General features: G+C 39.3%; 1 protein-coding gene across 2 annotated transcripts in view; it reads right to left on the reverse strand.

Annotated features, from left to right (window-relative positions):
• Positions 1–2338: 2338 nt before the first annotated feature.
• The window catches only part of DNAJC21 (DnaJ heat shock protein family (Hsp40) member C21), a 33380-nt gene continuing 10677 nt past the window's right edge, over positions 2339–25041 (reverse strand). The window contains exons 3-13 of one of the 2 annotated variants that reach the window (XR_004349385.1): positions 24861–24984; positions 24426–24548; positions 23746–24050; positions 22372–22523; positions 20330–20417; positions 17994–18152; positions 17542–17584; positions 10883–11055; positions 8015–8090; positions 7089–7483; positions 2339–3918 (exon numbers count right to left, since the gene is read on the reverse strand). Coding sequence is in view for 1 of the 2 variants with exons in the window: in XM_032628501.1 (XP_032484392.1) it covers positions 7319–7483; positions 8015–8090; positions 10883–11055; positions 17542–17584; positions 17994–18152; positions 20330–20417; positions 22372–22523; positions 23746–24050; positions 24426–24548; positions 24861–24984 (1408 nt within the window). In the remaining variant the exon portion in view is untranslated. Of the gene's footprint in view, positions 3919–7003; positions 7484–8014; positions 8091–10882; positions 11056–17541; positions 17585–17993; positions 18153–20329; positions 20418–22371; positions 22524–23745; positions 24051–24425; positions 24549–24860; positions 24985–25041 lie in introns of those variants that run through there. The other variant, XM_032628501.1, reaches the window with a different exon arrangement.

A 25041-nucleotide genomic window follows, 5' to 3' on the forward strand; every position in this document is an offset into this window, starting at 1 on the left:
CGCCGTGTTCCACAGGCACCATCACTTCGGCCTCTACAACCACCCCTTGAGTGAGGAGCCCATGGTTTGGCAGCAAAATGCACCTCCTGCCCCCAGATGTCTACATTCTCATCCCTGAAACCCGTGAATGTTTTCTCACATGGCAAAAAGGCCTTTGCAGAGTGATTAAGGGTCTTGAGGAGATTATCCTGGGTGATCCAGGTGGGCCCAGTGTGAGTACAAGGAAAACACTCTGTACGGGGAACTGGGTGAAGAGCTGGGCAACTAAACCCATGTCCCTTGGGGTACTTCACGGGGAAAGGGAACAGAATAGAATGGGAACTAGGATTTAACAGTGTGTGGCACTATTTGGGGCAAGCCTTTGTATGGCAAGCATTCTGCTGGGCTCTTTGTATACGAGGTTTCTTATTTTAACCACTAACGTGTGACATGGATACTACCATCCCCATTTAAAGGCAACAGGCTCAAAGCTTTGGTGTGACATGTCCTAGTTAACAAGCTTGTAACTTTGGAGCTGGGATTTGAACCTATGTGAATCTAACTTCAAGACCCATACTCTCTCCACACTGATCTCCTGTATAAGTGGAGGAAACAGTCTCTCTGTCTTTTGGTTTTGAGGCATCTCAAAAGGCTCCCTCGCGTGCCTACCTTGATTCTCAAACTGCTGCTATTCTGAGGATTCAGTTGTCCAGGACCTGAGGCGGGCAGGGTCCTTGGGCAGTAGGGCTGGTAAGGCCCCAGGAAGAGCGGCTGGGATTAGGGAGCAGAGACTGGATCTCCCTGGGCCCACCTCCGGCCACCGAATTCTGGAAGACAAACGGGGCCTGGTTTAAAGGCACCTACAGGGTGGGTGTGGAGAGCACCAAAGACGTCTCTCTCCAGCTGCACAGCTTTCTCTCAGGTGAGCCCAGATCGCAGAACACACAGCTCAGCTAAAAAGTGCCTGCAGATGGGCCCGCCCACTTGGGATAACTTTTCTCCTCAATCTCCTTGCAGTGATTAGCCATCTGCACTGGGCCTGCTCTTTCAAAACCCAGTTCAAGTTTGGAGAGAAAGCACGTGCACGCAGCACCGGTTTTTGAAGATGTCCAGCAGAGTGGTGTGAGCTCTCACCAGAGCACTCATCAAACTGTCGGGCTTCCCTGGAGCTGCAGGTAGAGAACCCCAGCCCAGGATCCTGCCGTCACTCAGGGAATCCCCCTACCCCCAGGGCAGGCATCCTTCTATGGCATTTCCAGCAGAGAACCCTGACCGCACAGTTACAGAACATCCTAAGAGACGGATTCCACTATTGGATGGAACTGTTGAAAGTTCTGCTTCATATATGCTGAGACTACTGTTACCTCGTACACAAAAGTATGAGTTATTATTAAATTTGAAAATAAGAAAAGTACCTGAAGATATATTAACGACATACCAATTTATCTAAATGCGGAGAGACACCATGACCTTTTTGTTTTAGAAATTGTTAGAAACTTTCTCTAAGTGACATTCAAATAATTTATACTGTGAAGGATAATTTGAACTCTTCCTTGCTTTCAGAAGGCATTTTGTATCCGAAAGGACATCAGTGATGCTGGGGCCCTGTCTCATTTTAATGGCACAGTAATTCTCTGTACAAATGCACTGAGTCTTCTAACATAATTAGGATCAATGATCGTCAAGACAGTTTCCATTGGTATCACACAACCACGTTGAAATAGCATATTTTCAGCTTTAGCATGTAAAAATTTTGTTCCATTTGAGCCAGAAAGAATTTCAATATATATACTAGTACTTAAAAAACAAAAACAAAAACAAAAAAAACAGGGCTTCCCTGGTGGCGCAGTGGTTGGGAGTCTGCCTGCCAATGCAGGGGACACGGGTTCGTGCCCCGGTCCAGGAAGATCCCACATGCCGCGGAGCGGCTGGGCCCGTGAGCCATGGCCGCTGAGCCTGCGCGTCCGGAGCCTGTGCTCCACAACGGGAGAGGCCACAACAGTGAGAGGCCCACGTACTGCAAAAAAAAAAAAAAAAAAAAAAAAAATACACCATAGGATCAATATAATCATGGATTTCCCTGCAAATTACCATCCCCATTAGATGATTTCAGAAACCAAAGTGAACAGTTAAATAAAGCAAGAAAATTTATAAGCAGAAGAGATTATTGAAAATAAGTAAAAGCTAATAGCTATTGAATGCCTATCATGTGCCAGGCAGTGCTGACACTTAAGTTTTCACCTTTACAATTCGGCAAGGTTGATTTCACCCTTATTTTACAGATGAAAAAAAATTAAAAAGGCTTAAAGAGTTTAAACGACTTGCCCAAGATCACATAATTAGTGCTGCCACTGTAACCTGATCCCAGATCTCTCAGAGCTAAGAGTCCACGTCCTTGCCACTGTTGAAGCTATACCTCTCATATGGGGAGGGAACAATACACACGGTGAAATAAGAAGCGACTGGCTATATTCAATATCCCGAGATAAACCATAAGGGGAAATAATATAAAAAAGAATGTATATATATGCATGACTGAATCGCTTTGCTGTACAGCAGAAATTAACACATTATAAACCAACTATACTTCAATTAAAAAAAAAAAGCAATCAGGACGTGAATCACCTGCAACAGGAAATGCAAAACAACAGAGGCTTCAGTAATGCAGTTTTATTTCTCTTGAATGCAGAAGGAGGTTGTCTGGGGCTTATAGGGTCCCCCTACGTGTCAAGGATGGAAGCTCCTGGGCTTCAGTTGCTCTGCCCTGTGAGGATTCATGGTCCCAGACAGGGGTAGAGCGCCAACCATTACCGACCTGTTCACTGAAGCTGGCGGAGGAGGGAATAAGGACATCCCACATCTTTAAGGACATGTCCCCAAAGTTGCTCAGATCACTGGCCAGAACATACAGACTCCTAGCTGCAAGGGAGGCTAGGAAGGTAATATTTTAGGTGGCTTTGTGCCCAATTAAAAATCAGGATTATAAGGAAGAAGGAGAGAATGAACATTGAGAGAAACAAGTAACAGCCTCTGCTACAGTGAACTTATGGAATATGCTAGGAATAAAATGTAGACCTGAAAACCTTTATCTCCCCTTTCGTGCAAGTGTATTTCCTATTAACAAAAAATGGAACATTAATTTGTATTTCTCTGGATATTTGAAGTATTTCATGAAAACATGTTAGTAGAGTGATAAACCCTCATTATCCACCACCCAGAATTACTGCTAACATCTTCCTTCAGATCTTAATTAGAAGTCTTGCCTCAGATAAGGCCCCTTTGCTGCCACGCCCCCATTCCACCCCTCTCCATTTCCAGAGGCAACTACTTTTCTGAATGATGTGTTTCCCATTGATGGTTCTATATTTTCTCTCTATAAATAACAACAGTACTTTAAAAAACTATGTAAGTGGCATACATGTCACCTTCTGACAGCTTGTTTTCATTCAATATTTTTTTAAGGCTAGCCATTGGTATTACATATCCAGTTCACTCATTTGAACTGCCTGTTTGCCATCTTATTGTCCATTATACAATTTATCCACTTTCTTGTTCACGGAGATTTAGGGTCCATCTCCAACTTTTCCCAGATACAAGCAATTCAGCTCTGATCAGCCACTAAGTCTCCTCGTCCACACGCGCCTGGATTCCTGAGAGCACTGCTTCTCAAGATGCAAGAAGCACGCGAGTCACCTGAGAAGTCTTGTTAATTGCAAATTCTCACTCAGCAGGGCCGGAGTGGGACCTGGATGACAGTCCTCAGGTAGAACCCATGCTGTGCCTCTGCAGACACTGTGAGACTCTAAGTATACCCCTGGAGTTGTCAGGTCAGGGGGTACGTCTTCAACTTTCATAGCCACCATCAAACTGAAGCAATTGTTCCCATTTCTCCATTCTCACCAACACTTGATCTTGTGAGACTTTTTGCCTTTTGCCAATCTGAAAACATGAAACAACTAAGTCATATTTCCCTGATTATCAGTGACAATGATCACCTTTTCATACTGTTTTGACTATCAAGCTTTTTCTGTTCATATATTTTACCCATTTTTCTAATGCAGCGGTTCTAAGCGTGGTCTGAGGACCCTGGGAGATCCACAAGGTCCTTCTTTTTCCAATTTCCTATCCACATGAGGCTCAATTTTCTTCACATACTTTAACCAAAACATATAGCAACAGACTGATTGAAGAAGCAGCCATCAGAATCCAGCTGTCTTCTATTGAGCCAGACATTAAAGAGATTTTCAGAAATGTAAAACAAATGCCTCTCTTCTCATTAAACTTTCACTTTGAAAAAGTTATTTTCCAAAAATGTTATTTAACAGGTATTATTTTAAATAAGGTAATACTTCAAAAATTCCTCTATTTTCATTTCTAATAGAGTAAATATCAGTAGATATAAACTACATACACAAAACCACTTTGGGGTTCTCAATTTTTGAGACTGTAAAGGGATCTTGATACCAATAAGTTTGAGAACTGCTTGGTATTAATGCATAACTGTCAATTGCTCACTGATTTATAGGAGGTTCTTTTGTCATTTAATGTATTCTGGATACTAATCCTTTGTCAGTTATATGTATCAAAACATTTTCTCCCAGTCTGAGGCTTGTGTTTTTACTTATGTTGCCTATTGTTCTACAGAAGGTTTCGTTTTGATGCCGTCCTATTTTCCTATAGTGCTGTGCTTTTGATAAGGATTCTGTTCCTATTTTGAAATAGGGAAGGTCTCACTGGGCTGTATGGAGAACCCTAGCCTTGGTACCACTGAATGAATTATGGAGGAATAAACGGGATTTCCCCTAACCCTCTCCTTCCAGAACCCTCAAGCTATGCACCTTCTACACTTGAGCTAACTTCAATCAAGATGGTAGTTACCACTGAGCTTTAGTGAGATTAACGTAAAATATGTGCTCATGTATTTTTGAATATTCTGCTCTGCCTCAGACAAACAATAACGAACGTCTGTGATCCACCAGAAATAACATTTTACCCTTGGCATAACATACGTTTCTGTTTTCCTCTTCAGAAGTAGATGGGAAAGGAAATTCCCATAAAACTTAAAGCGCATTTAATTCAGCACGTACAGTTCTATCTGCAAATATTTTAACTGAAAAAGATTTAGCTCATCTAAATTCAATAACATTGTGTATAAAGCTTTTGTATTTAAAAAGCGTTTTCATATGTACTATTTTGTCTGATCTTCATAATAATCCTGTGTGATAAATGGAGACAATATTATTATGCTAACAACTGTGTTAGATAAGGAAAACGAAGTTCAGAGAAGTTAAATGACTTATCAGCATCACACACAGGATTAGAACTGAAATCTAATTTCTGATCACAACTGATGAAGATCTCTTAAAAAGTATGGATGACTTCTGTCAATGAGAATAAAAGTGACAAGAAACCCCAATCAATCGTCACATGTAGCAGGAATAAATTTAAATATGCCTGCATGGTTGGTACAAGGGAAAGCAAGGAAGGTCTGAAGGGCATTTGCAGGACATTCTCTACCTTTCAAAATGACTTCCTATTTTTTACTGAACAATAAATAACATGTGACTAATATGCCCTCCCATTCATTAATATTCCTATTCATAATTGTGGCCAATTCATCTAGTTCAAATTAGAGGAAGGTGGTGAGTGTTCAGATGAAGCCTGGGAGGAAAAGACCAAAGACAGAAATCTGGCTGGCATTTCCCCTGAAGGGACCAAGAAAGGGGGGAAAACAATTAGGAGGAATTAGCAATAGAAGTTAGAAAGGGAAGAAGGTGAAGAAAATAAACATCTATCTAAATGAAGAAGAAACAAACTAAAAATTAAGCTACAAGTGCATATTTTCAAGCCCATCTCACAGAATGATCCGTATCATCAATACTATCCATGAAGCTTTCAGAAAAGACCTCACCCTCGGGGACCCTGTGTTTTAGAACTTATGCATAACTGAAGATTGTTTCATTTGAAGATCAAGGATATATGGAGAGAAATAACTTCACTGAACAGCAAGTACTTATTTCAAGCTAGTGAGTTCAAAGTTACTTTCAAGACCAACTAAAAGCATTGCCTATTTAATCCACCCTAAAACCTGACTCATCACTGATTCATATACGTGACCACACTCACTTATAAAGATTCTCCGTATTTCTTTTTTTATCTTTGCTACAGAGTAGATAATCTAGGGCATAAGTATCAGCCCTAGTGAAAAATCTTTCATTAAAAAAGTTTCTCTCTTGGGGCTTCCCTGGTGGTGCAGTGGTTGAGAGTCCACCTGCCAATGCAGGGGACACGGGTTCGTGCCCCGGTCCGGGAAGATCCCACATGCTGCGGAGCGGCTGGGCCCATGAGCCTGCGCGTCTGAAGCCTGTGCTCCGCAACGGGAGAGGCCACAACAGTGAGAGGCCCACATACAGCAAAAAAAAAAAAAAAAAAAAAAAAAAGGAAAAAAGTTTCTCTCCACTGAATGATGGAAAAAACAAAAAACTTCTGAAAATAGTGAAAAAACCCAAGGCAGAATATCCCTTGTTAAATAGAATAAATTCTGAACCATCTGCTACCTTGATCCATCATGCTTTACAGCTGTCCCTATGCCTAAGGAGGACACACCCTATAAATTAATTTGTTCCATCTCCGTGAGCCAAATCAGAGTGAAAAACCAAAAGATATCTTATTGATAATTACCAGTAAAATCTCAAGTTAAATCAATATAATTATACCTTGAAGAGATACTATTCTTGAAAAACAACCATATATGTTCAATTAGTTTCTACTTATCATTGTCCTTGAGGGGAAAAAAAATGCAGTAATTAACAACAGGTTATTTAGAAGTAGTTTTAAAATCAGAACTGGAATCATGGTATCAGGTGGAAAAAATCCATGACGACTTTAAAATGATCTGAGTCTTCAACAGATCATGAAGCATCACAAAACACAAAACCACTGAATCATATAAAAATGCTTATCATATAAAAACACTTTCACTTAATGTGAAATTCACAGAATAAAATAGAAAGGAGCATTTGTACGTGTTAAAATAATTTAATTCTCTCTGTACATTTCTGTCCATATGAGCCAAGAGAAGTCAAGAATGCATACTTTACAATATTTACCTGTTTTGAGACATTCAAGTCAATTCAGATGGCAAAAGTAGAATTCAATCACCAATGAAATGTTTAAAAAATATATATTAAACAAAAAAATGTTTCTACAAGATAAAAATAATCTCCCACAATGCAATAAATTGCAGATGACTGAAATTTTAACTCTTTAGATGATTTCAGTTCCGTTTTTGGTGTCAAAATCTAGTGACAATCAAAAAGAAAAAGCATTGGCAGGATTTCTATCTGTTTTTACGTTTCTCTTTTTTGCTTCGACTATCTGTTACACTGTTTAAAGATGATGATGAAGGTGCTCTTGCGTGACCTGTGGCCTTTAGATGGTCAAAAAGTTTATTCCGGGATGGAAATTCACTATGGCAGGTTGTACAGCTGATAAGAACATCACTCTGAGAAGGGAAAAAAAAAGGAAGAAAAAACAACATAAAAAACATAAATAAAAGCAAGTATTATTATCTGAGAGCAGTGTTTTCACGTTGAGATTAAATATCAAACAACTGCAAAATAAAGACCTTGTAACACAACGGACAGCTACTAAGACAGGCTCAACAGAGGCAGTTGTTCTTGGAAGTCGAGTTCCATTAACCAACACCATCAACTTTAAGGGTCCTGAGACATTCAACAGGACATACCACATGGATAAGGCTTTGGATTTCAGAGTAATGGAAAACAGAACAGTAACTGTTCTGGTACAATCTGATATGTCCAGTGTGCTTCTTCTTACTTTAAAGAAAAAAATGTCAGCGGCACATACATAAATTCTACGTTCGTCAAGGAAAACTGTTGATGGAGCCACATCTATGCAGCAGGTGCAGAAGGGCTCACCAAATACACACTTAACGTCTTCAGAATTAGAATTAAGATTATACTGCTTAAACAACAAGGTCCACTGAAGAGTTGTCAATATTATTTTGACCTACCACTGTCTGTAGTTCAGCAGGTACTCTGACAGATTTTTTAGTATCTTTGGCTTTCTTTCCTTTGGGTTTAGAAACACTGGAAAATAAATGAAAGAATTCAGTATAATCCAATAATAACGTACCCCTTTTAACTGTCACCTTGCTCCCAAGAAGACTCAAAAGAGTGACATGCGTTTTAAAGGCTAATTCATTCATTTTAATGGCCAAGTAAATTAATTTTCACATCTCAAATGAACAGCTTTAAAAAACAACTTTAGAGATCATCAGATATCAAATTTGACACAAAAACGAAGGAATTTACTTAAAAGTTGAAACACAAGCTAAAACAAGAATACTAAAATAGCTCCGAACTTTTATATGGTTTATTTTTGTAAAAAAGCTAATTAATACTCCATTTACTGAAGCAAACCACCTTCACGGCCAACCAGTAGTACTCACAAATGATCTATGACATTAAGTGTGTTTCCCCAAAGACACAACTTGTTAAACCTGATCCAGTTGATGACAAACATTTCATCAGTTCCACAGTGAAATGAGAAAAACACTGTAATGCATTTTTTATAGAATTACATTTGTTAAATGTAAAGAATTTTCTTTTAAGATTTTGTCCTTTCTGCTGATCTGTGGGTTTTTCTCCCCTGTATTCTATAACCCAGAAATTACCAGCCAGTATAGTCAGTTTCCTCCTGTTCTGCTTTAACGCCACAAAATCCCTCTGCTTAATCTGTATGAATTTTCATTTTCTTTAGTCCTCTCATACTTTTTCCCTCATTTGCGCTGACCAAATTCTTAGGGTGAAATCTGAGCACAACCGAATTTACAGACCAGAGGGAATGGGTTATAACCAATGGGTTATAATGCTGCCAAGCCCTTGAGCATTCCATTCTTCGAGCAGAACCCAGGAGTCCGTATTAAGTTAAACCTACACATTCACCCGATGCTGATCAGGAGTACAGCACAGCATCATGCGGTACTGAGCCAGGTGTGAAAGCGCCAAGAAAAAGACCCAATGACGTAAAAGGCAACAGATTAACATTTACTAATTTACAGAATATCACCACAGAGAGGCCACAAATATATCCGAGAAAATTCAGGATAATATTCCCAAAGAACAATTCACCTGATTATGAAAGGCAGCAGCTACATCTCTGAAGCTAATATCTAAGACGTTATCTTTCAAAAGTACTCTAGAGAGGACATAATGTACAGCATATGAATATACTCAATAATACTGCCATAACTTTGTATGGCGACAGACGGTTCCTAGACCTGTTGTGGTGATCAGTTAATGTAATGTATATAAATGTCAAATCACTATGTTGTATACCCGACACTAAAATAACACTGTATGTTAACTATATTTCAATAAAACAATAAAAAGGAATAAAAATAAAAATGTGCCCTAGATACACACACGTTTTAGGTAGCTAGTAGGATCCACGCACTGCAGAGCAGCAGCAGAGGGGTCCCGCAGAAAGGGGGTCTGGACACCTGCCGGTGGGGGCGGGCTATCTATCCCAGCCCCGCCACTCCTCAGCAGTGAAGACACCATTTGAATTCTCTGACTCTTTTTCTCACGTCATTAAGTGAGAAAGCTGAACTTCACTACTTCACTAGTAGTCGCGAAAGTCTGAGTTTGAGCAATGAGAACCCTTTTACCTCCCCCAGACGAATCCCACGTGGAGGTACTGTGGAAAATGAATGAAAATACTTTAGCTCTAGATGACGGAGGTGCTCAAGGGCCTGGAGCCCCCCTTCTGGCCCATCCCTCATACACCCAAGCAGCCTCTGAGGGACCTTCACAGGATGCTTGGGCCCCATGGAGCTAGCTGAACTGGGTCCTTCAAGTAGTCAGGCAGATGGGATTAAATGCTCACTTTCCCACCTACCAGCTTTTGTTCTGGGGCAAGTCATTTAACCCAGACTCAGTTTCCTCACGTTTAACATGGGAACACACATCAAGCATCAGAGTAGCGTGTAACCTCCCCTTCCAGCTTTCCACTGTCCAAAGTCTTCCAAGGCAGGCGTCCAGGTTACCCGTTTACAGAGCTCCTTGTTCGCCTTTTCCTACAGCTCCAGGCCTACTCTAGGCTTCCATGGCATTTCTCTCCTCATTCATGGCACCTAAATCCCACACCCCTCACTGTTACTCCAGCGTTGAGCATTTCCAACTCAGGCTTCCACCTCACTCTGTCACTGGAACTCCTTTTTCATGGTCCTGTGACAGGAACCTGCGGTTGCCTACTGTTCAGAGCTTTCCTCAAGGGATAAGAAATTACTCCGCTCCAGAGGAACAGGGAGGATGGCGGCGAGAAAGTCAGACAAGGAGAGGAGGGGAAAAGGAATGCCACCTGCCCTGAGCAAGACCTTCCCCTGGCCAGCCGCTGTGGCCTGTGCAGCACCAGGACTCCTGGGCCTTTAGAGCACGAGGGCCCCAAGCTGTGCACATACGCCCTGACGACCTGCACGGAGGCTGAAGGCAGGATGCCTGGCCCGAGCATGGAGGTTTGGTCAGCGATACTCAGGTGAATGGGGCACAGTCTTGTCTGTAGTCTTGTTCTCAGGCAAGTGCCAAGGATTACTGACCCTGGGCAAAATAAGAACCTGAGCAGGATAAAGGGAACAAAAACTGGGTCCACGTGACTCCTTCCTGCTTTGGGCCATGTTGCTGCAATGTCTAAGCACACTGTCTAGCATTCTCCCTCCAACACCGTCCTCTGTAAACGTACGTGTGTAGGTGTAAATCACAGATACATCTGACTCATGGCGTCCAGCACGGGAAAGGGGGTTTTATTTGATAGATGAAAAGCCATCCTCACCACCAGCATTAAGTAATTAGAAAACAACAAGCAACTCTGACTTACTTACCTTTTAGCTTCACTTTTGGGGTCATCACACCGTTCCACAGTCTCTGTAACACTGACATTTTCTTGGGGACTATCTTCCAATCCTTTGGCACTGCCTTGATTTAGGCTGTTATCTTCTGGATCAACCTTTACTGCTTCTCCAGTTCCATTTTCATTGAAATTATCATCATAATTCTAGGTAAGAAAACATGCGTGCCATTACAAAACAAATAATACTCCTGGCTTTTTATGTTATGTTGCCAAATAGTTACAATAAACAATGGTGATGTGCTGTACACTCTGGTAGGAGGATATCTTCAGGAAATAAAAAGGAGAGGCAGGGGCTTCCCTGGTGACGCAGTGGTTGAGAGTCCGCCTGCAGATGCAGGGGACGCGGTTCGTACCCCAGTCCGGGAGGATCCCACATGCTGCGGGGCGGCTGGGCCTGTGAGCCATGGCCGCTGAGCCTGCGCGCCTGGAGCCTGTGCTCCGCAGTGGGTGAGGCCACAACAGTGAGAGGCCCGTGTACCGCAAAAAAATTAAAAAAAAAAAAAAAAAAAAAAAGGAGAGGCAGACAATAACTTAAGAACATGAATGCCCATTACAGAAATATTAAATTAGGGAAAATTGGAAACAATCCAAATATTCAATAAGTGAATGGTTGAATATATGAAGGAAAATTATAGAGCTCTTAAAAATCATGTTTCCAAAGATATTGATTCAATTATGTGAAAAAATAGAACATATTAGCAAAAACGGTAGAGAGAAAATTATATATAACCTCTGATCACAACTCAATTCAACATTAAGTAATATCTATAGACAGAATTAGGGATGATATTTATACTCTTCCGTATTTTCCAAATGATCTGCAATGAGCAACTATTTTACAATCAGGAAAAAAAGCAAACAACACCAAACAGGCATGATAAAAGAAAAAACACCTGACTAACATATCTTCGCTAAATACAACTGATTTGTTTTTGTCTCAGGTAACATTTTGCCATGTCTGCTTTCTCCCTCTCTTCTTCCCATGTTCCTTCTCTCTGCACCCACCCTCCAACTATGAAAGCAAGCTGCAGGTAGATCTCATGTATCTCCTAAGAACAGAAACACTCTCCTACATAACCACAATTCCCTCTTCACACTCAAGAATTTAACACTGACATTATCTGTTACACAATCCATATCCACATTCCAGTAATGTCCTTTTTTGTAACCCCTGCATTATAGTAGATATAATCCAGGACCAATGTTGCATTTAGTTGTCATATCTCTTTAATCACCTTTATTCCAGAACAGTACCCCCCCTCCATTTTTTTGGTCTTTCATGATATTGACAATTTGATGGCTGCTTTGTAGCATGTCCCACAGTTTGACTTTAATTACTTCCTCGTGATTAGATTCAGGTTAAACATTTCTAGCAGGAATATTATAAAGATAATTCTGTGTCCTCAATACATTATATCAGGAAGCAAAATGTCAGTTCCCATTTTTCAGCGATTAAAGTTTCATCATTTGATTAAGATGGTATTGCCAGATTTTTCTACTGTTGAGTACCTTTTTCTTTTTTTAATATGTGCAGAGTGTTACTTTGAGATTGTGTCAATATCCTGTTCCCTAATAACTATTCACCCAATGGATCTGGCATCTACTGATGATTCTTATGTGAACCATTTATTACACTGGTGCATACAGAACAGTAATGTTTTCTGCTTCTATTAGTCCTGCCATTTGCATTTGTGTTAATTCATATTCTTGGAATGAAGCGTTCCCATCTGCTTCCTTTCTCCAACTCTCTCTTTTTCTAGGCTCAATATAGATACATGATTTTTTTTAATAAAATAAATGTCTAAAAATCTATGACCACTATTCTTTCTGATGACTCAAATTTTCCCATATTCGGCAAGCCCTTAAGCTGACTCCTGGGTACTTCTGACTTATCCCCGTCAATTTTTGAATACCCCTTATATTTCTAGCATAGATAATGCAGGCTCACCGTGTGTTTTCCCTGTTTCAGCCTTAGAATCAGCCATTTCTCCAAGGACCAAACTCTGACTCCTTTTACTGGGGAAGGGGATTTAGAGACAAAGATGTGTGAACTACATATGCTCAATGCTACTGGGTATCACTGCTTCTGGGCCCTCAGTGTATACTGCTCATGCATGTATTAGTTATTTTTTTATATCATGAGCTCATACTGATACCCCCAATTCCAGTCCAACATTAGTGTTCTTCCTCTCTCTTTCCCTCAATTGATACCTGTATTTCCCTTCTCCCACAAGAGAATCTGGTTCCCAACAACATTAGTATATTTGCTCCATCCTACAATACACATAAGATAGTTTCAGAAATACCACACCAATACCACCAAAATATCCCCTAAGTAAAGCTCAAGATTTCTTCTTTTAGAGTTAATTCTGTCTTTAGAGCATGTCCCAAGGATGGTGTTCAGAGCAGCACATTCTAAACTTTCTTGCGTTAATTCTTCCTTGCTGTCAACAAGGGGGTTTTGTTTGTTCACGTTCAATTTCAGCTTTGGGGGTTTTCTTTTACAATCCTTGCTGGCTTATGCAAAATTTTTTGACAATACAGAAAACTCCCAATCTGAAGTTTCATGAGTCTCAGTATCTGCTGCTTCCTGCTCTTTTACCTACCCGTACGTGTCTCCACACTACCTTCCCCTTCAAAAAGAGCTTAGAAAATATCCAGGGAAAGTGCTACATAAAACTTGATCTGAATTGGGGCTGTCTCCCTGATATAATTAGAAACCAGAAACAAGAGGTATCATCAAGGAATACATATAGCTTTGGAGGGAAAAAAATGGGCTGGTAAACAGAAGCATTTTCCTTGGTAAGAGAATACAAATACATGTGCTTATTGTTGCAATCTTTAGGACCTATCAGGTATAAGTCCCTCTCCATTCCATTTTGTCTTCACTCCAGTGGTTCTGACACACAAGAGAGAAAGTGTTCTAAACAAATGACTACAGAGTCTTTGGGTGGAAGATGATATGAGTCATTTTATAAAAGGAACATATAATTTGCTATGTGGTTTTGTAACTGAGACAAAAAGTTCCAAGTCACAATTTTAATAGTGATTAACTCATGTGTCATGTATCATTTTGGAATATGAAAGACAAAATTATCAAACATATTATAGACATTTGGATAAATAAGCCAAATCTAAAGATTTATGAAAATTATTAGTGTGTTACCTAAGTTTTCTTAAAAACATTTCCAATTTTTAAAAAGAGCTACATTTAACATTTAATACTTAATATAAGCAAATACAATTAGATTATATTAAAATAGCACAGACTAGAGCTAATCAATGAATTTGGTAAAGTAGCAGGATACAAAATTAATGCACAGAAATCTCTGGCATTCCTATATACTAATGATGAAAAATCTGAAAGTGAAATCAAGAAAACACTCCCATTTACCATTGCAACAAAAAGAATAAAATATCTAGGAATAAACCTACCTAAGGATACGAAAGACCTGTATGCAGAAAATTATAAGACACTGATGAAAGAAATTAAAGATGATACAAATAGATGGAGAGATATACCATGTTCTTGGATGGGAAGAATCAACATTGTGAAAATTACTCTACTACCCAAAGCAATCTACAGATTCAATGCAATCCCTATCAAACTACCACTGGCATTTTTCACAGAACTAGAACAAAAAATTTCGCAATTTGTATGGAAACACAAAAGACCCCGAATAGCCAAAGCAATCTTGAGAACGAAAACTGGAGCTGGAGGAATCAGGCTCCCTGACTTCAGACTATACTACAAAGCAACAGTAATCAAGACAGTATGGTACTGGCACAAAAACAGAAAGATAGATCAGTGGAACAGGATAGAAAGCCCAGAGATAAACCCACGCACATATGGACACCTTATCTTTGATAAAGGAGGCAGGAATGTACAGTGGAGAAAGGACAGCCTCTTCAATAAATGGTGCTGGGAAAACTGGACAGGTACATGTAAAAGTATGAGATTAGATCACTCCCTAACACCATACACAAAAATAAGCTCAAAATGGATTAAAGACCTAAATGTAAGGCCAGAAACTATCAAACTCTTAGAGGAAAACATAGGAAGAACACTCTATGACATAAATCACAGCAAGATCCTTTCTGACCCACCTCCTAGAGTAATGGAAATAAAAACAAAAATAAACAAATGGGACCTAATGAAACTTCAAAGCTTTTGCACAGCAAAGGAAACCATAACCAAGACCAAAAGACAACCCTCAGAATGGGAGAAAACATTTGCAAATGAAGCAACTGACAAAGGATTAATCTCCAAAATTTACAAGCAGCTCATGCAGCTCAATAACAAAAAAACAAACAACCCCATCCAAAAATGGGCAGAAGACCTAAACAGACATTTCTCCAAAGAAGATATACAGAATGCCAACAAACACATGAAAGAATGCTCAACATCATTAATCATTAGAGAAATGCAAATCAAAACTACAATGAGATATCATCTCACACCAGTCAGAATGGCCATCATCAAAAAATCTAGAAACAATAAATGCTGGAGAGGGTGTGGAGAAAAGGGGACACTCTTGCACTGCTGGTGGGAATGTGAATTGGTTCAGCCACTATGGAGAACAGTATGGAGGTTCCTTAAAAAACTACAAATAGAATTACCATATGACCCAGCAATCCCACTACTGGGCATATACCCTGAGAAAACCAAAATTCAAAAAGAGTCATGTACCAAAATGTTCATTGCAGCTCTATTTACAATAGCCCGGAGATGGAAAGAACCTAAGCGCCCATCATCGGACGAATGGATAAAGAAGATGTGGCACATATACACAATGGAATATTACTCAGCCTTAAAAAGAAATGAAATTGAGTTATTTGTAATGAGATGGATAGACCTAGAGTCTGTCATACAGAGTGAAGTAAGTCAGAAAGACAAAGACAAATACCGTATGCTAACACATATATATGGAATTTAAGGGGAAAAAATGTCATGAAGAACCTAGGGATAAGACAGGAATAGAGGCGCAGACCTACTGGAGAACGGACTTGAGGATATGGGGAGGGGGAAGGGTGAGTTTTGACAGGGCGAGAGAGAGTCATGGACATATACACACTAACAAACGTAGTAAGGTAGATAGCTAGGGGGAAGCAGCCGCAAGGCACAGGGATATTAGCTCGGGGCTTTGGGACAGCCTGGAGGGGTGGGAGGGGGAGAGTGGGAGGGAGGGAGACGCAAGAGGGAAGACACATGGGAGCACATGTATATGTATAGCTGATTCACTTTGTTATAAATCAGAAACTAACACACTATTGTAAAGGAATTATACCCCAATAAAGATGTTAAAAAAAAATTAAAAAATAAATAAAAAATAAAATAAAATAGCACAGAAATCAATTCCATTCCCTGTAGAACCACCAAATACCCTTAGTAAAATGGGCAAGTTCATTTTGTTTTTATAGATTCAAAAAATCCACAAGGCTGTGTTATACATATAACAACACAATACCCTTTTATTTAATAATAATTCTTAAGAGGTTAAGTTTGGACCCCCCAGTATGAAATATTTAAACTTGAAAAAACATTTTTTTTCAAGAATCACAATCATTACAAGTTTCTAAGCAAATGCTCCTTTTTTTAACCACTTTTTAATGAAGTATAGTTAATTTACAATGTTGTATTAGTTTCAGGTGTGCAGTAAAGTGATTCAGTTACACACATATATATATATTATTTTTCAGATTCTTTTCCATTATACGTTATTACAAGATATTGAATATAGCTCCCCATGCTATACAGTAGGTCCCTGTTGGCTATCTGTTTTATATATAGTACTGTGTACATGTTAATCCCAAACTCCTAATTTGCCTCACCCCCCCCACCACTATCCCCTTTGGTAACCATAAGTTTGTTCTCTATGTCTGTGACTCTATTCCTGTTTTGTAAGTAAGTTCATTTGTATCGTTTTTTTCCATTCCACAAATAGGTGGTACTTTATGATATTTGTCTTTGTCTGACTTACTTCACTTAATATGATAATCTCTAAGTCCATTCATGTTGCCGCAAATGGCATTATTTCACTCCTTTTTTATGGCTGATAATATTTCATTGTGTATATATACTGCACCTTCTTTATCCATTCATCTGTTGATGGACAATTAGGCTGCTTCCATGTCTTGGCTATTGTAAACAGTGCTTCTATGAACACTGGGGTGTATGTATCTTTTCAAATTAGAGTTTCCTCCAGACACATGCCCAGGAGTGGGTAAGCAAATGTTCCCTTTCCGAAATTTCATGTACATTATTACAATGATCAATCCCCAGATTTTCATATATTTCTGAGTTGAACTGTTATATTGATTTAAAAATCTTGTCATCACATGTGTCCAAATATTTTTTTAATATGGTCCCCTCAGCTAATCTGTATTATGGGAATTCCACATGCCAAATTTTTAAACACACAGACAACAATAACTAGGTAAATTGGCCACATATATATGAGGTAAAGCACTGAAAAACCAAAATATTTTCAACTCCTTTTAATCTGTTTTACAATCAACATGAAATTAGGGAGTGACAGTCCCTCTCCTTAATACAAATTATACTGAATAAACAAGAGCACTCCAACTTTACATCTGATATTAAATGTTAATAAAACTTTTTCAACATACCTGTGCTGGTTTCTGTTTCTTTTTCTTCTGTTTTTTAGAAAGCCTAACAACAAATATAAATCAAAACGTCAAATACTTGACTAAGTGGAAAGAAAAAATACTGAAATACTAGTGATACAAACAGAAATAAGATATTAAAACATATTTAATATCATAAAGCATTAAAATAAAAATATCCACATTATCATTTTAGAAAAATGTTAACAGTGGTTCAATTGATAGTAGTTAGCATATCAATTACCCAGTTATAAAACCGATTTTAATAGTCATAATATAGTCTATAAAAATTATATCTGACATCATGTCTTTAACCATTTCAATACTATAAAGTTCTCTTAACTAGGAGAAACACAGAAAATATTAGTATAACAGAATAACTTCTTTGCGATAAAACAGCACTTAAATGCAATCTCTAATGTGCTAAGTAGGTGTAGTGACATTTTTAGAAGTACTTTTGTTTTGGTGCATCCTCCATTTCTTCCTCAGAGTTGGCATCCAGACTGTTTTCATCAGTTTGAGGTCCTGAAAAATTTGTTTCCTCCTCCTCCAACTGTTGTTTTAACAAGGCAACCATTTCCCGATGCTTCTTTGATTTTTCATGATTCCTCATGCTGAAAGAACAAGCTGGTATGAGTGACTGCAAAGGGATTAATTCACAAGAGTAGTTTACCTCCTTTTGCTTTTTTCCAGAGGGGTCTCCCTTCTCACTGCCGCTACCCTAAATGTAAACTAAGACACACCTCTACCCTTCTGTGTGAAACTCCATAAGCAATGTCTAGTTCAGTGCCCCCATGGGCAACTAAATAACACTTCACAAAATAGAACTGACAACACTTAAGCTATGAGAGTTATATAAACTAAAAAGTAGAAAACTCGTGTCACTACTTTATCTCATCCTGTTCAGATCTGGATTTTTCTAGTTGGGGTTGCCTACTTTTCATTCCCACTAAAATTCTCTCCTTAAGACCGAGGTTCCTCAGAGAAATTGGAACATCTTGTGCCAGAAAGTGAGTGCTCAAAAATATGGCTGGGACATGTCAGAAGGACAGGAGCCACGTTGAAGGAATTCTCACTAACCACATCTGGGAAATCTGAGCATGAGAAGGGCAACAATGAATTCTAAAGCACTGAAAAGAAATTCATACTGACAACAGACAGGTAAATGTTCCTGTGCACGCAGAAGGTCAAATGATGACTTATGATGTAGGAGCGCTGGCACTGGAAAAGCCTCGTTTTGAAATGATTATAGATAAGATTGGTACAAGCTGAAATCATCAGTGGGTGCTAAATCCAGGAAGGAAATTTTGATGAAGAGAAAGATATTTGCATGGCTTTAAAGTGTCTCCCCGCATATTAAACATGCTGCAAGGGAAAAAATACTAACTATACAGTGGAAAAGCTAGACAACACCTTGACTGGATGATCAAAATGATCACCACCAATGAGGGGCAGACAGACTTCTGTCCTTCCAGATAGAAACCCTGAGAGCAACACATGCTTACACAGTACTCCAGCTAGGAATGCACAACCTGAATCTAATCATGAGGAAATGGACACACCCAAATGAGAAATAGTCTGTCTTTAAAAAACATTTTAACATCTTCCAAAATGTCAATGGCACAGAAACGGGAACTGGTCCAGATTAAATGAGACTAAATAAATAAATGCAATACATGATCCTAGACGAGATCCTGTACTGAAGTTGGGAAAATGCTACATAGGACATTAACACAGGATCAACTGACAAAAGCGAAATATAGGCAGTAAATGGAATAAAAGTACTACATCAACGTTATAAATTTCCTGAAGTTGACGGCTGTGATTATGTAGAAGAACGTCCTTATTCTTAAGGAATATATACTGAGGTGTTCAGAGGTAAAGGAGCACTATGTATGTGACGTACTCTCAGATTATTCAGAAAGAACCTTGTCTGTGTGTGTGGAGAGAGAACGAGCACATGCAAATGGCGCAAAATGTGAGCAACAGGTGAACCGGGCGCTCTACAGTCTATTCATGCAACTTGTCGGTAAGTTTGACGTCCTTTCCAAATACAAAAACTACTTTTAAAGCCTCCTTCATCGTTGCTCGTTTCCTTGCTTGTTTCTGCCCGCCTTGCGCCACTCCTCTGGCTATGCTATCGCTCTTCCCTGGGGTTACACAGCGATACCACTCAGGACTCCCAAGCTCCATTTCCATCCTTTGCCTCCTCCTTCTTTACTGCACGTGTTTTGCTTCTTTTCCCCTTGCTAATTCTACTCTCATCTTTTCCCAGATTCTAGCCGGCCCCTCCCCGCCGCCTGCCTTATGATAGTATCCTTTCTCATACTGCTCTCTTCGTGACTGTTCCCCTAAGATAAAGTTCTTCGACTTCAGCAACTATACTACAGGCAGGACACATCTGAAGTTCTCGGGCTGGCGGTAACGGTCCTCACGGGAGCGTGACGGCTGGAAGTGAGTTTGCACCAACTGTGGAGAAAGATGACTGGCCTCAGTTTAGCCCCCTTGCCTGTGTGACTCTGCCTTCCTCACCAAAGCAAGCAACGTTTCTTTCTGGAGATAGCGTACACGTTTAAAAAGCAGCTATTACACAGGAACATCACACGAATGAGAATCAGTGCAACAGGCTTACCTGCTGGTACACATCCTTCTTCCTCCCCTGCTGGGAAGATATCCCCCAAGATGACAGGTGAGGGCTAGTGACCAACTGCTACAAGCATTTTTTTTAGGACTGTCAAAGTGCTACACTTCACCTCAAAAGAGGAGGTGAGTTCAAAGATATTAAACTTACGCCTTTTCCGTCTTGAAAGATTTGTCACATGCTGGGCAGTAAAGGCTATCATAAAGTTCTGCATCCTCAGCCTCGTCACTATCTTTACCTACGAGAGGGAAGCCTACAGTTAAGAGTCCTGTTTGATTAGAACATAAATCTAAAACATGTTAACAAGTAACATCTCTTCAGTAAGTATCTAGAGTTGCACACATATCAGAAACTAAAATTTGTTGCTTCCTCACCAAGAAAACACAATGTTACCGAGATGTGAGTTGGCCTTTTAAAAGCAGCACTGAATTATAAGGGAAGGCTTCCGAACAGATCACTTTACCTTCCAAGTTCTTTTCATAAGCCTACTTAGAAGAAAATTCAAAAAATTCTCAGAGTCCTAGGTATGGGCTAAGTTCAGAAAATCAAATGTCATTTTCACAGTTCTATAACAAAGCAGTTTTTTCAACGAAGGTGTTTTAGTTTATCTCTTGAGCAAGATTTGGTGTGAACACATGTATAATTGTAATCTACTCTTCAATGCTTAAATAAGCTTAGTTTATGACATTCCATCATTATTAGAAAGACAGGTCATAAAACAGTGTATTACACGTAAAGTTTAACATTATCTTTACAGACTTTTATGAACTTGAAGCTTTATTACAACGGAATAATTATTACCAATATAGACCACAAAATCTAAGCTCAATTGAAAGTCTTTGCACAATCCCATATTCTATCTTTATAAGAAATAAACAAGTAAACTGATTGCCATTTTGGATTTACTATGGGATCGATAAAGAACCCAAGGTATCTCTTCTATATTCTACATTTTTTTAAATAATAAGTAATGGTAATATGATTCTGAAGGACATTCTCACTGAAATCATAAATGATCAAAATATCTCCAATGTTTCGTGTAAGATACTTTCTAATTATGTGTACACTTTCAAGTAGTTTGATTATTCAAATAGTTAATAAAGAATGCTGGATTTGAAGTCAAAATCTGGATCTAAGAATGTTCTCATATGTTCTCAGACATATGCCAGAGCTTCTCAGGAACAAAGAGATAACTATATGAGCAAAACCTACATATAAGGGACACAGTGTGAGGATCAAGCAAGATCTTATATGTGAAAGCACCTTATAAACTGTAAAACTCTCCATAATTATGCCACCTCACATTTACACAGTGCTTCATAACTACCAAGGCACTTTCACACATACTACTTGCAATTCATTAAGAAAACATTTAATTTCCTGATCACGTGGAATAAATAGTCTGTCATTTTATCATTTGAGCTATTAGTCTGAAAACCAACATTTGTAAGTAAGGTAAAATTAAGTAAACTATGTTTAGATCAGTTACTTTTATTTCTCATGGAACAGCCAGAGACAGTGGAGAAAGTCAGGTATATCAATCACTATTCTCAACAATGCCCAATCCTCTCCTTGTAAGGTAGTCACATGCCTGTGCTCTAGTGATAGAGGAAGAGAAAAGACACATTTCAGGACACCAAGAGAAGCCCCTCTACAAGTCAGAAATGAGACAATTTATATATGCCAGACAGACTCGTGCACAGTGTCGGCTCTTCTGGAAAGAGTTACTATTAAAGCTTGACCTACTGCTTAACTGCATTTTCTAAAAATAACCAGTTACACCTGACAATATGCCCACTTCTCAATATATTTATGAAGCCAAATGGTTCAAAACATGGTCAGAAAAGAGTTCGTTAATGAAATTACTGCAATTATACTACTTCCATAGACTACCTTCACTTGGCCATGCCAAATTATTTTTCATTTCAATTATCTGCCATATTTAAAAACTGGGAGATGACACATAAAAATCCAGTTTTCCAGCCTCACTTTAAAAACAAACAAACCAAACAAACATGAAACTGGCAGCAATCAGCCGGAACCCAGGTGTTCTCCAGATTTTCATCTGCCCTCCCATTCGTTGTTGTCTCACACCTGAGCCCTTTATGGACATCCGTGAGCAACCTGAGTGCACAACCCCTGAGCACAATAACATTATTTCCTACAGTTTCTTAGTGAATGGAGCAAGTTACCATCCTGTCCGTCTTGGAGTTCCCGTTCTTCCGCTTCATCTTCACCTGATCCATCTCCAAACTCCTTTTCATACTGCGCCTCCATCTCCCTGAGCTCCTTCTCCAAATCGGCCACCGTCATCCAGCTCTGCTCTTTGTACTGCTCCGCCAGTCTAGACACACACAGCACAGTCTCTGCATTGGTTTTATTTATTTTGGGGGCTTAAAACCCATCCCCAGGAGAGCTTCTTCCTCCCAAATCGTCAACGCCTACAAACTTAAAACCTGTGCTTGGCTGAAACAGGCAAAGTCACTTAAATCTGTTATCTGTTATGTGGTTGATTTTAATTGCTCCACTAGATAATGGGTTTTGAAACATGTAACTCTTCACAACTTACTAAAAGTCTTCAGGTGGGGACTTCCCTGGTGGCGCAGTGGTTAAGAATCTGCCTGCCAACGCAGGGGACACGGGTTCGAGCCCTGGTCTGGGAAGATCCCACATGCCATGGAGCAACTAAGCCCGTGCGCCACAATTATGGAGCCTGCGCTCTAGAGCCCATGAGCCACAACTACTGGAGCCCACGGGCCTAGAGCCTGTGCTCCGCAACAAGAGAAGCCACCGCGAATGAGAAGCCCACACACTGCAACCAAGAGTAGCCCCCACTCGCCGCAACTAGAGAAAGCCCGCGCGCAGCGACGAAGACCCAACGCAGCCAAAAATAAATAAATAAATTTATTTATTAAAAAAAAAAGTCTTCAGGTGGTTTTAAACCGTGTCATGTAAAGTGCTAATTTTTCAAAAGATGAGGTGGGTAGAACTTTCAAGAAGTGAATCGTTTTTTAAAGAATGCTATAATGCTCTGGACACAATGCCTTTACAGTGACTCAAAACAACAAAACTTTAAAGGCACTGAAATGAACTAAATATCTAAGAGTATACGGACAGTATTGTGTGGTACTTAAAAGCAGTGCACTGGACTGACTTCTAGGGTCCAATTCCCACCTCTGCAATTTATTAGCTATGTGATCTTGGGCCTCATTTCCTCAAAAGAAAGGATAAAAACCCAAACTTACTTCACAGAATTGTTGCAAGAAAAGCACTTACAACAGGGCCTTGTACAGAATGAGAATTCGATTAACGTCAGTTATTATTAAACGTTATAAGAGTCTGAAAAGAATCTCAAGTATAAAGGGCCTCTGAAGGAAAACATCCAACTCAAAAGAAAAATTTTTTCACAGTAGATGAAAAGACATCGTTCAATGCCAGGATGTAAAAGAAAAGGATGAAGGCAGAATGAGGATTAAACCCCCCATGAAAGCACCACGTCAGGTATCCACTGATGCTGGCTGGGACCGGCACCTACTTATAGACAGGGTCCAGCCAGCACCACATACTTGGCCTGCTGTAGCTTCTGCTGCCGCCTCATTGCTTCGGCTTTCCTCGCCTTCTCTGCGTTCTGTTCTTCCACAAGTTTTCGATGAGCCTGCACTCTTCTATCTCTCTTACGGATGAAAGCTACCAGCTGACGGACAAGCTCATTCTTCTCTTTCCTTGCTTTGTCTCGAATCTTTTTGTTCTCTTTTTCCATGGCTCGTTTCTCCCAGTGGTTTGAAGCCTGTCGTGTATCATATTCTTCTTTCCAAGCAAAGTTCTTCTGAGTGCAGAAACTCTGCCAATAAGCGTAGAAAGGATGGACTACCTAGTGACAAAGAAAACAGGTAAAATGCTAGATTTTTATTTGGATTTCTTTTTTAGTAAGGCAGCAAATATCGCTGGTGCAAAACATCTAACCTCCTTTCTTCGTATATACAACTTTACTATTAATCAACAAAGAAGACAGTCTTTTGAAGGCTTTACAAAATAACTCTTCAGAATGAATTTGATGAGCAAATTAATGGAATAGGACCAAGATCACTAAATAGTGAAAAGACGGGAGGTGATCAGGAAAAGAAAGAGAGGAAGAGAGTCACAGTAAAAGACCGAGAACTAGAACCCTTCTTCTTAAAATAAAAAAACAGGGAAAAGATACACTGACAAATGCTAATTACAAAATGGCAATGAATCTGTCTTCTACCGTATCATAGTCACTCTGGGAGTCTCCAAAAGTTGGGAAATCCTCAACATCCTCTTCTAAAGAAGATTCTAGTTCTTCCTTGGCAATCATTTCAAAAACATTACGATACACTGTATAAAAGCCCTAAAAAACAGTAACAGAAACACAAATTCTTAACACTCTTGTAGTTTAATTAGAGAGTGAGATTTTAAAATGCAACATGAAAAACTTTAATGTTACAGAATTACAGTCCCAAGCTCGGTCACTGAAGGTACATTTAGTTTTCAACTGAAGGTCTTTATATGCTGACAGTTTAAATATGAAAGCTCTGTTTTTCAGTTTCCAAAATGAACATTCCTTCACCTTCTACTGTAGAATAATTTTCGGAATTCTCTTTGCATTTGAGAGTCTTACTTAAGTACTTGATAAGAAATTATCAGTGAGTTCATTTCTTACCTTTTCATCATCTCCATAACCAGAGTAACAGGTCACAGTGAAATAGTGAAGCAAATCTAAGCTGTCATCTTGATACTCTCCAGCAAGCCCACCTTTAAGCAGAGCCTCTCTATGATTATCATACCTAAACCAAAAAAATTAGCAACGTCAGCGAAGGCTGAATAAATAAGAATTCAAAAGG

This window comes from Phocoena sinus, chromosome 3 (assembly GCF_008692025.1).
Source record: "Phocoena sinus isolate mPhoSin1 chromosome 3, mPhoSin1.pri, whole genome shotgun sequence".
Lineage (NCBI taxonomy): Eukaryota > Metazoa > Chordata > Mammalia > Artiodactyla > Phocoenidae > Phocoena > Phocoena sinus.